General features: G+C 40.7%; 3 protein-coding genes across 3 annotated transcripts in view; 2 read left to right on the top strand and 1 right to left on the bottom strand.

Moving 5' to 3' along the window:
* The window catches only part of ciz1a (cdkn1a interacting zinc finger protein 1a), a 7,310-nt gene extending 2,159 nt beyond the window's left edge, over window positions 1-5,151 (top strand). The window contains exons 3-16 of the mRNA XM_005930100.2: window positions 277-404; window positions 550-776; window positions 1,118-1,238; window positions 1,409-1,496; window positions 1,749-1,861; window positions 2,154-2,233; window positions 2,368-2,574; window positions 2,653-2,783; window positions 2,954-3,044; window positions 3,143-3,247; window positions 3,527-3,649; window positions 3,770-3,842; window positions 3,948-4,069; window positions 4,295-5,151. Coding sequence (XP_005930162.1) covers window positions 277-404; window positions 550-776; window positions 1,118-1,238; window positions 1,409-1,496; window positions 1,749-1,861; window positions 2,154-2,233; window positions 2,368-2,574; window positions 2,653-2,783; window positions 2,954-3,044; window positions 3,143-3,247; window positions 3,527-3,649; window positions 3,770-3,842; window positions 3,948-4,069; window positions 4,295-4,768 — 2,083 coding nt within the window. The 3' untranslated portion in view covers window positions 4,769-5,151. The remainder of the gene's footprint in view (window positions 1-276; window positions 405-549; window positions 777-1,117; window positions 1,239-1,408; window positions 1,497-1,748; window positions 1,862-2,153; window positions 2,234-2,367; window positions 2,575-2,652; window positions 2,784-2,953; window positions 3,045-3,142; window positions 3,248-3,526; window positions 3,650-3,769; window positions 3,843-3,947; window positions 4,070-4,294) is intronic.
* A 1,729-nt stretch (window positions 5,152-6,880) lies between these two features.
* bbln (bublin coiled coil protein) lies at window positions 6,881-9,114 on the bottom strand. Its single transcript, XM_005930098.3, has 2 exons — window positions 8,784-9,114; window positions 6,881-8,021 (listed from the first exon to the last, which is right to left on the bottom strand). The coding sequence occupies exons 1-2, from the start codon at window positions 8,860-8,862 to the stop codon at window positions 7,750-7,752; spliced, it is 351 nt and encodes a 116-aa protein (XP_005930160.1). The 5' UTR covers window positions 8,863-9,114; the 3' UTR covers window positions 6,881-7,749.
* A 248-nt stretch (window positions 9,115-9,362) lies between these two features.
* Window positions 9,363-13,315, top strand: surf2 (surfeit 2). Its single transcript, XM_005930099.3, has 6 exons — window positions 9,363-9,817; window positions 10,270-10,421; window positions 10,543-10,646; window positions 11,131-11,316; window positions 11,529-11,662; window positions 12,192-13,315. The coding sequence occupies exons 1-6, from the start codon at window positions 9,743-9,745 to the stop codon at window positions 12,285-12,287; spliced, it is 747 nt and encodes a 248-aa protein (XP_005930161.1). The 5' UTR covers window positions 9,363-9,742; the 3' UTR covers window positions 12,288-13,315.
* Window positions 13,316-14,160: the final 845 nt, after the last annotated feature.

Raw genomic sequence — 14,160 nt, 5'->3', positions numbered from 1 at the left:
TTTTTTTGGTCCCAACCTTTTTTAGAAGGAAGGTTTTTATTTCTCCGTTTTTAATCCTCACTTAAACTACAATATTTTCTTCTCTTTCCTCATCTTTATTCTGAGAATAAGCGAAGGTGGCAGCAAAATCTGTCAAGCCAGCTTTAGTATGATGGATGCATGTAAAATAAATTGTCATTTACCCCAGACACTCTGCCTTTAGCTGCAGATTTGAGTGAGGATGTGAATTTTTAAATAATAAGACATGTTACTTTCTTGTGTGTATTTCTTTCCTAGAACCATTCCTGTTGCCCCCCAGACAGCACCCCCTCCCCGGATGGTCAACCTGAGCCATGCCTCGCAGACGACCATCATCGCCCCCAATCCCATGCTGCAGGGTGCTTTACTGATGCAGCAGATGCAGGGTACGTTGTGAGTGAATAGCATAAAAATGGCAATACCTGGAAATCTCAAAGAGCAGAAGATGTCACGTGACATTTTCATGTATATTGTTTTTTATGTAAAGCAAGCCCTTATAATAATTTCCTTTCTTGTTGTACTTGCGTGCAGGTAACATGCGGGGCTTTGGGATGGGTGGGCAGCAGTTTCGGCAGTTCTTCACAGCAGGGAACAGGTCGTCCCTGCTCGGGCCGGTTCCCATGGGCATGGCTATCAAGTCTCCCATCATGGGTTTTCCAGCTGCACGACCCTTCCACCCACATCCCCGCTACTTCAACAACAACAACACCACCACCACCTCCTCAGCATCCTCTGCCTCCTCTTCTTCGTCTTCCGCGGTATTTATAAGAGCGCTATTGCAGTTACTGTGTCCATTGTGTGGGTTTTTGAGTGAGCTCAGATTACCATCCGAGTGATCAGGCTTGAACAGTACGGCATGTTTTTGATTATTTGTGTTAGTGTAATTATCTTTGTTGTAAGCAGTGTGAATGTATGACAAATGATAAAAATCAGGATTTCCATTTATTCTCAACAAATAAGTAGGTGCACTATAGAGTCAGTGCACATATTTACATAATGTTTCAGGAATGTATCCCTCAAAAAAACTGCGTAGATAAAGTTTTTCGGCTACGATGGATCATTATTTTCTAGTGTTCATGTGATCTGTCTCTGTGAGTAGGATGCTGCAAATCGACAGCCAGATCGTAAGCGGGACAGTGAGCAGATGGCAGCAGGGAGCTCAGATGAGCAACCAGCAGCAGCTAGCAGTACCACTGGAGCTAATGGCAAGACTCAAGCAGGTAGAGCTGCAATTCACCCATATCAGAAACATAGTAATTAGTTAGGATGGAAGCTGAGTTATAGTGTTAGCTAAATGCTATGTGAATTTAAACTTTTTGTACAAAGTACTTGAAGAATATCAGAGTTAAATATTTTCTTTTTCCCTTTGGTTTGTGTTTTTCACCCACAGATGGTGCTACGGGAGGACTGGATGGGCCAACACAACTATCTGAGGAGCAACTTGAAGAACCTGCAGTGAAGAAAAAGAGGACAGAATGGTGGGGAAAGCCTGTTTATTGCTGCTAGCTGTATTAGAAAACTGCACTCTCTATTTCTGGAAAATGTAATTTCTTGTATTTGACCAAAAAAAGGAAAGAAATGGGTTTTGTTCTTTTCCTCTCACCAGTTTTAAGAAGGCAAAAAACAAATTTATAAATGTGTTCTTTTTCTTACTCAGTTATTTGAAATTCATAGCATTAAAAAAATGGTGAAACTTTGCTAAACAGAAATGTTTTTTTCTTGTCTTTCAGGTTGGAGAAGCCCACAGAACAGGGAGCTGCCGAGGCTGTCACTACGGCAAACATAGATGGGGAAGCTCTTTCCTCGGAGTGTAGCAACAACACAGAGGATGTCCACCCTGAAGGTAAAAAGGAAATTACAAGAAAGCTGCCTAAGAGGGTTCAGGCTGTGTTCAAGAATAAAAGTTTTCAAACCAAATATTGACGTTCAGGCTCATTAGAGTTGTACAAACTCTGTTCTTGCCTTATATACTGCATTTTCATGTCTATATGTACACGTTTCAGTTAAAATACTGCACCCATTTCCTGACCAAAATATAAAGAAATGAGGGGTGATTCAAGACCTTTACACAGTACTCTGTGTTATTGTTGGGGTCTTTCGAGGTGAACTCTTATTGGGTGTCTCTTTATCACAAGACTGCATCGCTCTGGAAGAAAGTGGCTCCCGAACAGGATCAGACATTGTCGACGCACTCGAGGAGACCAAAGTTGGTGAGGTGAGAGGAGCCTTTTGTTTTTGATGTTCAGATCATAGAGAACATATTGTTTTTCATGTACCTAAAGAACTAAAGTCTTGTTGATTTTTATACATTTTTCATAAAAGTTCAACACTCGTGGTTCTTCTTTGTAGCTGCATAGCTGTTCGTCAGCCCCGTCCCCCTCTGGCAGGCCTAGTGAGGGTGACCGGCAGGCTAATTTACCAGCAGAGGAAACTTCACAGAGCAAAGATGCCCCAGTAGCTTTGCCTGAGAGCCAGGATGAAGAGGAGGAGGGTGTGGCAGAGGGCTCCAGCAAGTTCTACTGTTATCTTTGCAGCACCACCTGCCACAACCAGCAAGTAGGTTAATGGTGAGCATTAATAATAATATTTTAACTCCACTCTTTTGTCATTAATGTTCTTCCCTTTGTGTGCTAGAACTTCAGGAGTCATATGAACAGCATTTCCCACCAGCAGAGGATGATGGAGATCCAACACATGAGCAATGCCTGCCTCGTCACCCTGCTGCCTCGGGTACAGGAGTCTCTACAGGGAGCAAACAAAGATGGGTCAGTTATTTGCAGATTTCTTTATGAAAAGCATAGCAGCTTTAAAAGGTGTGGCATATTTGCACGTTTTAATTAAACCCCTTCAGAGACCACCTCCTTCCTCCTGTGTGTCATATTAAGTTTGAACGTAGAGGGCGACCCTTACAAAGGATGTCCTGTGTTCATTGCAGGGAGAAGAAAGACTTGAAGCGTTGGTGTGCCACCTGTCTCACACACTTCACGAGTAGCATCGCCGACCACCGTCGCACAGAGGAACACAAGGTACATCAGTTTCTCACTACATAGCGCAAAAGTAAAGTTCAAGAAATATTAGAAAATATTTTGAGTAGTGTTGAAAATGCTCTGCTCCATGTCCTCAGCTTGCCAGTAAAACAGACATGTCCTCCTGTGCCATCTGCAAGAAACACTTCAAGAACTCCCAGATGTTTTTGGAGCACTTGCAGTCCCAGGAGCACAGACAGAAGGTGGGAAAGAAATCCTTTTGTTCTTTCTTTTACACATCAACAAATGTTTTCCCAGAGGAAAAGATGTTTCTTTATTTAGAAAATTTTGGCACACATGAGAGAGGTTTTGACCTCCCCAAAGGAAAATCACCAGTGTTCCAGTAAAGAAAAGCTTCTTTTGCCAAATACAATACAATACATTTATATTCACAACTATTTATATTCATAACTATATAGAGACTAATCGAGTTTGTATACATAGATGAGGTAAAATTCTCACTTCAGTTTTCTCGTTTCTAGCTCCAGGAAACGGATTGTGAGGCCTTCGCCAAACTTGCTTCATTGGGCACAGAAGGTTTTTCATTAGAAACAGAGGAGGGGACTGAGGAGGAGAAAGGATTGAGTAATCAAGGAGATGGAGAGGTGAGCTGCATATAAATTATTGTTGGTGATTTCCTTCAGTGAGATGATTGGCAAATGTACAACCCTTGGTTCAGAACTGGTTTAAGAGAATCTCTGCAGTAACACATTTCACTGATGCAGGACGGCTGGTCCTCCCTTAAAGAAGCGACTGACGTGTCCAGTGATGAGCAGTATGACCCTGACACAGTCTATGGTGAGAGAGGCACTCCTGTGTTTTTGTTTTTTTTCCACTCCTGCTTTCTCTTCTCTGATATTTAGTATCTTTGTGATGTTTAGTTTCTCATTTCCTTCGTCACAGGGTCCAGTTTTTTAGTTCCAGTCGCAGGTTTTATCTGCAAGCTTTGCAACAAGTTTTACAACTTTGAGTCTTCTGCCCTGCACGGCCACTGCAAATCACTGCAGCACTTTGAGAATCTTAAGGTTTGTCGATTTAAGTTTTAAGCTTAAAGATAACAACATTACTATTTGCATTCAGTTGTGTTTTGAATTTTTTTTTTTTTTATTGCATAACTGCAGCCTTAATCTAGGCATACGTGAGCTCTTAAAAGGCCAGTGTGTACATTAATCTCCCGGGGAAACAAGCTGCATGAGTGTATATCTAGAAGCATAATCCAGTATTTTTATGCTGTTTTTTCCCCCCCACAGAGGTACAAAGCCTTGGTGAGTCGAAAAGGTGAAGATGCTGAAGATTCGAGAGAATCTGTCCAACCTGCTGACGGGCTCATGCACATAAATGAAACTGCCTCAGACTGTTCGGATAAAAATCTACTCTCTGATGACACAGATTTAGCGACGAACCTTAAATCCTTGCAGCCCGTTGTCACGCTCACCCAACTTAAAATGCAGATACGGGGCGAGGAAAAGGGAAAGCTGGCCAAACCTGAGGCAACCTCAGAGGACTTGTCTACCACCTCAGCAACCATCACTAGCAACATGGACACATCCCCTGCTGAGGTGCCCGCCAGCAGTAGTGTGGACATGGACTCTGAGCCATCAGCCACTGCAGAGGATGCCACTGAAGAGTTGGAGGAGAGAGAAGCCCCTGCAACCCAGGGGAAAAAGATTGGGACGGGGAAAGCACCCAGACGCAGGTCAGGAAGGGCGGCAAACAGGCGATGAGGAAATGATGTGCACAGAAAAGAAACCGGTACAATCACAACCACTGACAGGATGTGACTAAAGAGGTGCTTCCATGGAACAGAGACCAAGGAGTTGGCGGTCGAGCTCCTCACCGCACTGGAAAGTTGGAATTAAATGCACAGAGAACAGGACTTCTCATGTGAATCGCTCTCCCAGGGTGTGAAATTAACACAATTGCGGGCGAAGCTCTTAATTTTGGCTTTCAGTTGGAAAATGTGGGCCAGCGTCAGCCATGACTATCAGATTACACATTATAAAGTCATCTAGTCAAAAATAAAAAGATGAAGTAGATATTGAACTTAAAGCCTTTGTGTTTAGTATCAGTATAATCAGAATAACTAAATAGACCTTTTTTTTTTTTTTCCTTTTTTTTAACAACGAGAACATCCTTGTATTTGATGCCCTCTTTGAACTGATTCCCGTACTTTGGTCTCTGGAAAACTGCAACTAAGCAGATTGTGCTTATTTGTGTAGTCACACTACGACAGAAATTCATAGAGAGGCTGTTGCTTCAACAGGTGACAGGAAAATAAATATATATAAAATGTATATATCTTTGGATATAATGGCCCATGGTCCCATTGAAGTTTAATTGGCTTTATTCTATCATTCCAAATCTGTGCTTTGGTTCAGACATTGTATTATTTAAAACCTAATATTTGCTGTGCTGAATTAAAACTGCACATAGTGTTGTTTGCATACTAACTAAAAAAAACAAAGGGTATTGTGACTTTTACTGTATACATGAAGGATGTAGTTTGGAATTAGGAAATGCTGCTTGGTTGCAAAAAAAAGAAAGAAAGCTAAATGCAAGTTTTAATATACAATCAAATTTGCAGATATAGACGAATCCATAGTTTTGTTTTGGTTTTTACTCTTTTCTTCCTAAGCTGAATTCCTCCAGTGACATTTAAAATTAAGACTGCTCGCCAAAGTGCTAATTTTCCACCCTGTTGTCCTCAAGAATCAGGAGTCTTAGATGGCTCATTACCAGCTTTTCTCTTTCTGTCTTTCTTTTTTTTTTTTTGCGCTAATTCTCTGGCTAGCTAGGTGACTGATGGTTAGTACAACCTACCAGTATAAAAGACTGGACTGATGGTAAAGTGGAGACACTGGCTAATCACACATAGCACATGGTGAAATGTAGAATGTAAGCACACTGCATACTTGAGCAGGTGTCAACATTTGTTTTAAAACAAACAGGTCCTAGTGGCACATGGACTGAGCGAAGAAAAAAAGCTGAATCGTGGATCTGATCGCAGCCTGGTTCACAGCATTTTATCTTTTTTTATGAATGGCTGGGATTTGGGGTTTAATTTGATGTTGCTGATTATGTTTTGGGCAACAAAAATAACAAGGCAGTCAGCAGTGGTTCCCTTGACACTGAAAGCACTGTCGTCAAAATATAGTCTGGTGAAGAGTATGTGTATTTTTAAAAGGCCGCCAGCAGCCAAAAATAAAGGGCTTCTCTTCTAGCAGTAAGGCACTTAATCTAAATGACGATTCTTCTCGTTTGCATAAGGCTGCATGCACTTTGTCTACATCTTGTTTTTCACTTTAAACGCTGTGCTGTCGCTTCCAGGTCAGAATCGATGGCGCAGGCTACATTTAGATAAAAACAATTGTTTTCCACTCATCCTTTTTAAAAGCATTCACAGCCCAATGTCATTGTTTTAAGTTGGTGCTTATTTGACTCCAGTTTACCATCGTTTTATTTTAGTTGCTGTACCAAGAGTAGAAACAGTTGGGCGATAGTACAAAACTATCAATTAAAATGTAGCAAAGAGTCCTGTAGATTATCTATAGGTGTTACTCACAGGTGAGGGTGAAACAGGAAGCACCACTTCCTTCATCATAACCAGCGCTCTGCTCTGGAAACATTTCACCCTGTGTTTTAGAGAAACCTATTATCAACCACAGAGGACTGACTGACACACGTAGCAACCCTTGTAGTCACGTCAGCGACTGTCACATGATTAGTGTTGTATTCTCTCTGAATGAAGGAGACGTGATCTAATCTGTGCTTTTAAACTCCGAAACAGAACGGAGAGGCAAAAAAGGGCATGTAAAGGATGACTTCAAACAAAGCTGTACGTTTCTTATTGTATTTTTATTCAGCTACTGACAAATTGAGATGAACAAACTGGTGATGTTTTCTAACTGCTGGAAGTTTATTGTATTTTTGGATGTTTGTTTTCTGTTTGGGAGTCATCTTAATTTATATTAAAAATGTCTCATAATTCCAACGTTTCGTTTTTTTGATTTTACAGCAAACACTTAACAGACACTGAACACAGCACAGCGTTTACAGTTAGGATGCACAACAAGCATAATACATATGAGTGTCCAATGCTTCCTATTTACTTTTTGGGAAGGTATAGGAATTGCAAAGCTAATAATGCGATGAAACAATTGAGGAAGTGGAGTCTTTCTGTTTAACAAGGACTGACTCAAATGCTTGAGAAGTTGTTGATATGACATCTGTATCAAAACAATATTTAGGTCCAGACTCTGGAAAGATTTAAGGTTGATCCTGTAGTTTGAACCTTGTTTATCAAAGACCATGTTTTAATACCAACTTTAAAAATATATATATTTAGTCGTTTTCTTGCTTTAGGACTTAGCATTGTGACCTCCCACATAATCCTGAGCCTTTTCTTCCCAATACAAAGCGGCACATCTGGCTTTAGATTTATAAATTCTGCAGTGAAATTAAAGAAATTGATGTAACATCCAGCTTGCATGAGAAGTTGTTTGAGGTTAGTTACATCGGCACATTGCCAAAGGAGAAACCGGAATGAGCTCTGCAAAAGAGGAGATGTAATCTATCGCACACGCCTGCTGATGTGAGCGTCGACTATGAAGATAAAGGGTCACTAGTCCAAATGACAGCTTTCAGGAGTTGAGTCAACTTTCATAATATTTCTATCCCGGCTTTTTCCTTAATTTAACCTCCTGATCTAAATATTCATGTCATTCATTTGCAAGCCTTCTTTATCCTCGTTTATGTCCTCCTTGCTGGTTGAGGAGGACTCCCCATCTGCTGTGGGACAGTGCTCCTCCACATCCTCCTCCTTTGGGGGGGCCAACAACTGGGCTCTGAATTCCAGTCGAGCTTGCCGATTTGACTCCATCAGTTCGTGCAGTTTGCCATTAAGAGCGTCGTTTCGCTCCTCCAGGTCATCGAGGTAAGAGTTGATCTGATCTAGCATGTTGTTGATGGCAGAGTACTCTGTGGACGAGCAGCATAGGTTAGTTTTCTTTGTTTGGCAATTTAAAGAGCAACGACTGAATAAAGAGTTTAACGGTTTTTGATCATATAAATTTCATTTATATTGTTATCAATGAAAGACAGGATAATGCTATGAAAGTTGACCGTTTTTGGCTTCAGTTACCTTTTGTTTGTTTCTTTTAAATAAAAAATAACATACCAGCAATTTAACGGTCCAGTATTCATCACCAAGGTTATTACAGAAAACTAAAACTGAAAATGAGGCAAATATGAAAACCACTTTAGTTATATTTATTTGACAACACAACCGCCGTGAAGAGGCACTGGTGGGGGTGTTTACATGAAGGTGAATGTTGAGTGTAGTTACTGTGACACCTATTCTGAAAATTTTCTGACTCTGTGCAGGTCTGTGAAGCACTAAGCACAACCCATGATTCAACAGTTTTTAGAAACCTCTTAAGCAGAAGTCACTGTTTTCTGTATGACCTTCTCAGTGTCCTACATTGTTTTGGAGGAACTTTGGCCCATGAATCTTTACAGTTGCTTCATTTTATTGAACATGGCTGCTAATTACCCAATTGATTCATACAAAAGTTTTAAGGATGGACTTTTACATCAATCTAAATCACGCCCACAAATACCCGCATACGTAATTAAAATTAACCAAAAAGTAACTAGTGTTTGTTCTAACAATCACTGGAGTGGCCCAGCGGCTCTAATGATTGCTAACATCAGTTACAATGAGCGCTTTTGTTGTTTTACCTTCTTCGCCGAAATCATCTTCGTCGTTTATAATACCATCGTCCGGAGAGATGTTTGGATCTCCATTTGGTCCAGACATTGTTATATATATATATATTTATATTCACGTGTACTTAAACAGTAGGAACCTTAAATATCGTCAGTTATGCTATTAAGCTAGCCAGCTAGCTCAGTAGCATTACTAAACGTAATGTAATTGCAAGTAACACCAACAGCGCTGTCTGGGTTCTACTTTAGCTCTATCGTCAGATTTTAATTCACAGTATGCACGACACCTCAAACAGCTAGCTTCCGATATTTGTTTACGGAACCAGGGAATTGTGGGAGAAATGTGGGCGTGGTTTTGGTTCCAAAGCGAGATGACTCACTCTGTGCACAGTCTCTAGTGACTAGTCGAGTAAAACAAATGTGCTAAACTAGCCATGCTAGGAAGATTTATAAAATAGTTTTATTTACTTTTACAGGTGTCTACTTTACTGGTTTATGAACTTTAATTCAAAGCTCACGCATGCGCTCATATGCCGGCTACTCTGTAGTTTTATGAAATCCAAGCAGAGTGGGCTGTCTGTCTTCCGTAATGCTCTCAGACCTGTCAGATGGTGGCAGTCAGCTGACTGGGCTCTGTTGTCACCTTACTTAAGCCGATTAAGGTTTAGTTTCTTAAAGGTAGCAAAAAAGGGGAGGGGAGTATATCAAGGACCGTGGACATTATTTCTTGCAGACAATTGTCTGCTTTTGTTTAATCACACCGGTGGTTCGATAAAAGGATCGCCTGATGCCAAATGAGAGAGGTGAATGGCTAACTTCGTGTAAGATGGGTTTTACTTAATTTGATCGCTGGATGGCGCCAAGATCACACGACAGAGTCTGCGCAATCAGCCCACGTGTTGGGAGCTTCCTTGTTGAAGCGTTGTCTTCGTCAACAAGCTGAACGAGCTGGTTTGAAGTGTTTCTAAACTATGGATGAGTTACCTGCGGACCTAAGAGAGTTCCTCCTGAATCACCCCTTTCTTCAGCTCACAGGCGGTAAAAAGGTTAGCGAGCAGATTTCTTCACGTCACACGTGCACTTCGTGTGAGCTGATGTCGAACGTGATGCTAACCTGCAATTTGATCTAGCACGAGCCAGGTGTTCAGATGTTGTGATTGCTAAAGAGTGCTCAACAGCGGTGTGCAATACTGCCATTTATGGTGTCGATCAGATAACAAGTTAATACAGAGCCAGTGTCGCTGATACTTGGAACTTATAAAGGCAGCTTATCCCAGGGAGAGCAGCGTGTCGTGATTTATGATAAGAATTATCATCAATTTAACACAACGAGCTACATACTGATCTTAGAGGACAGAAAGAAAGTATCGATCATTTTGCAGTACCAGTGTTGGTATCAATGCTAGCGATATTTGGATTGATCCACCGACCTCTGCTGACCAAAACATTAACGCCAATAAAAACACCCTATCATACCTTCGATTCTGTACTTTTTCAGATCAAATGTACTCTAAATGGCCACGAGATTCCCTGCAAATTGGCCGAGCTGCAGAAGTTCACTGAGGGGAAGAAATATGAGAAACTGAGTGCTGCAGCAGAGTTCAACTACAGCCAGTATGAGCCACACATCGTGCCAAGCACAAAGCAACCGTAAGGACATGTTTGCTTGCCCAACAAGTGATTTTAGTAACTACTGCTGAGTAATTTTGTGATGCCATATAGATCAAAGTGGATCCTCTGATGTAATGTATGTATTTTGTTTGTGCTCTAGCAATCAGTTCTTCTGTAAGCTGACCCTTCGGCATCTCAACCGGCAGCCGCACCACGTCTTAAGGCACGTCAACGGAAAACGCTTCAAGAAAGCCCTCTCTAAATGTCAGTGCATCACTTATCTCTCCATGTGCACCTCTCCTGTAGTGTAAAGATTGAGGATGTTACTCATCTCAGCAGTCAGACTTCTTGTGTGATAGCCATCTCTCAGGAAGGAAAGCAAAGCTATCTGATGAGCTTATTCATTTGTTAGCACTTTTTTGCAGATACCAATCGTGCTTAATTTGCTCAGACCAATGTAGTCTGACATATTTGGCAATTTCTTTAATTTATTTTTTTGGTGAGCTTACAGTAGTAAGATTCGGCTAATTCTATTTTTCTGCAAAGAATCAAAGTTTAAATTGCATAACGGGAAGGAAACAATACCACAATCTGTCATTTGTTACATAAATAAATAATCAGAAGGTGAGAAAATGTCAGTAAATACAGACTTGATATATGAGTATGCATAAAACACTGAGGGTATGGGTTGCTGTATAGTTACACTGTGAATGTGATGGCTAACACAACTGCCTTATGCCTTCTCTAGATGAAGAATGTGTGAAGCAGGGGATTGAATTCGTTCCAACCAGACTGATGCAGAAAAGGCCCAGAAACACTGAAGAGGAGGGCGGTCGAGGAAACCCTTCCAAGCATTCAAGCAGCACGTGGGAACCCTCATCCAGTGATGACGGTCATAGTGACTCTGAGGACAGCATGAGCGACCTCTACCCCCGTCAGTATCTCCCATCTACACACGTTAGATTCATTTGACCACTGATTTCAGGAGAAGCGCACTGTCCATCGGAAGAACCAATATTAGTCATGATAATTGTCGAGTTTTACATGACTGGTTCTCCATTGAATCCACATATAATGACACAGATTAGTGAAACTCTTGTAGCGGGCCTGTTTTGCTGCTCTGTAACACCATGTATTTGTCCACAGCCTCCATATTCACTTTGAAAAACCAAGCAGAAGAAAGTATGGAGGACGGAAGGAAAGAGGAGGAAGATGACTTTCAGACAGATGAGGATGAAGAAATGGAGGTTGAAAAACAGGCGGTGCAGAAACGCAAAAAGGTCTGTGGAATAATATACACTCGCCTGACACTTTATTAGGTACACTTGCCGAGTTTATTCCCCTTTTGCCTTTGGAACGGCCTTAATTGTTCATGGTATAGATTCTCAATGTGCCGGAAACCTTCCTCAGTGATTTTTGTCCATCTTGACATGATAGCATCACATAGTTGCTGCACATTTGTGATGTGAATGTTCTGGTCAACCAAGTTCCAAAGATGCTCTGTTGGGTTGACATCTGGTGACTTTGGAGGCGGTTTGAGTACAGTGAACTCATTGTCATGTTCAGAAAACCAGTTTAAAAATATTGCAGCTTTGTGACGTGGTTTGTTATCCTGCTGAAATCAGCCATCAGAAGATGGGTACACTGTGGTCATAAAGGGGTGGACATGGTTAGCGTGGTGCTTAATTTGTCCTATGGGGCCCATAGTGTGCATAGAAAATTTCCTACACCACCACCAGCCTGAACTGTTGAGGCAGCATGGGTCCAGGCTTTCATGCTGTTTATGCTATTTGTCTTTTTCTCTTTCAGGCTCAGGGTGGTGGATTTCATAAGAAACAAAGAAATAACAGCTGGAGATCAAGCAAAATGAAAAGGAAACACAGAAAAGCCCAAAATGGAAAGTAAAATCCAAACCCTCATATGAAGAGTATTTTTATATACCCTGCCACGACATCTAGTTTGGAGTGTTATTCCTGTGTCAGAATCAGCCTGTGACCCTTCAACATCTATTACACGAGGATGTTTTTGGTTCCTGAGTTCCACTGGTCCAACAAAGGCTGATTTACATGACGCATAGAAAATGTGTTTAAAAGTTCCTTTGGACTGGATAAGGTGTGTTTTCTGGTTTGCATTCAACTGCACTAGTGTAAAATATAACTCTGTTTGAATTTGCAAGAACTGTCTGTCTTTTTTTTAAAAAAACATTTACTCCAATTTTTAACCCAAAAAATGCTTCAAATTATTCTGTTAGGTTTCCAACTTGATATCATACGACAAACTTCAGCAACTACACACAACACATCTGCATCTTTTCCACGAGAACGGAGATTTATCTGACCATCGAGATCTGATTTTACTGGTTGTTGTGCACTGAGGATGCAAACTTTTCTTCAGCACAGATTTGCAGCTAAAGATGGAAAATGAAACATTTCCGCTCTCAGTTTTTTATATGACTTTTAAGGAAGCGAGAACAGATCTTGTTCTAGTGCTGCAATAAGCTTCACCAATGATGGACTGTTGTTGCTCTATATGGAGTACCACAATAAGCTATTGCTTATTAATCCATCTCATTTAATGTACAGTTTAGTTTTAGAGTTTTTACAAAATTTAACAGCAAAGAATCAGGGGTCTTATTGCTAATTTCCCTCTGTACTGTGGTACTGAAGGTTGGGAATCTGGTTATCAATGAGCCACACAGGTGTATTATCACCAAGATGTTGAAAATTCATAATCGTAAGTCTCTTGCATATGATCTCATTCACCAGGACAGCTGCCTGTCAGCCATTGTCCGTACAGTGAAATTCAGAGAACTTGATTGAAACTGATTGTTTCTTTAAATGCTGCCTTTGTTCAGTGGCTGATGCTATTGTGATTTGTCGAAGGCATGGCTGATCTGCTGTAATCTTAGTGTAAATAAAGTAATTTGAACCTTACATGTACATCTAAAGTCATGGTCCGAAGTTTACATATATTCATCGAGGACTTGAGTTGGGTAAACAAGTTCGAATTTGTTTTGGATTTTCTCTAATCCACATAGGGCTGTATACCACACAGGGGTATACATACAGGCTCAATTAGATACATAAAGTCAGTTAATAGTATTGAAATAAGTGGTACTAAAGGTTCATCTGTTTAGTGATCATGATGGACTAAAACTGGTAGTATCTGAATAAGGAGGATTTCTTTGACATTCACTGGATTTAACCAATACTCAGAACAATGGGAATGTCTAAGGTCTAAGAAGGATAGCTGTAGATTTACACAAGTTGGGACGGTCTCCTGAAGCCATTTTAAACAACTGCAGATTTGAGGATCATCAGTTCAGACAACTGTATGTTAATATAACTTATTCAAATGTGTCACTACTTTAACAAAAAAACCTGCAAAGATTTATTTTAGAGGGGTAAAGGTGAAGCTTCCAAAACTAAGAAGACTGTACCAGCTGTCAAGCATGTTGATAGTAGCATCGTGCTCTGGGGCCGTTTTGCGGCCAGTGGTACTGGTACATTGCACAAAGTGGATGGAATAATGAAGAAGGACTACCTCCAAACAACTTCACTTCAAAACCAAACAGTTGAAATTTGGACAACGATCCCTAACACACATCAAAGCTGGTTTTTGAATGGATGAAGCAGGTTAACGTTAAAGTTCTGGATTTGCCTTGCTAAAGCCTCAAACTCAAAAACATTTGTTCATTTGCCTGGAAACCAACCAATTTAAATGAAGTCTTAATAATTGTGTCTAATTGTGTCAGCAAAAGTGGTTAGAACCTGTTAAT

The sequence above is a fragment of the Haplochromis burtoni genome, unplaced genomic scaffold, assembly GCF_018398535.1.
Source record: "Haplochromis burtoni strain Fernald_Lab_line unplaced genomic scaffold, NCSU_Asbu1 Contig_72, whole genome shotgun sequence".
Classification (NCBI taxonomy): Eukaryota; Metazoa; Chordata; class Actinopteri; order Cichliformes; family Cichlidae; genus Haplochromis; species Haplochromis burtoni.
This window is presented reverse-complemented; position numbering and strand designations above follow the sequence as displayed.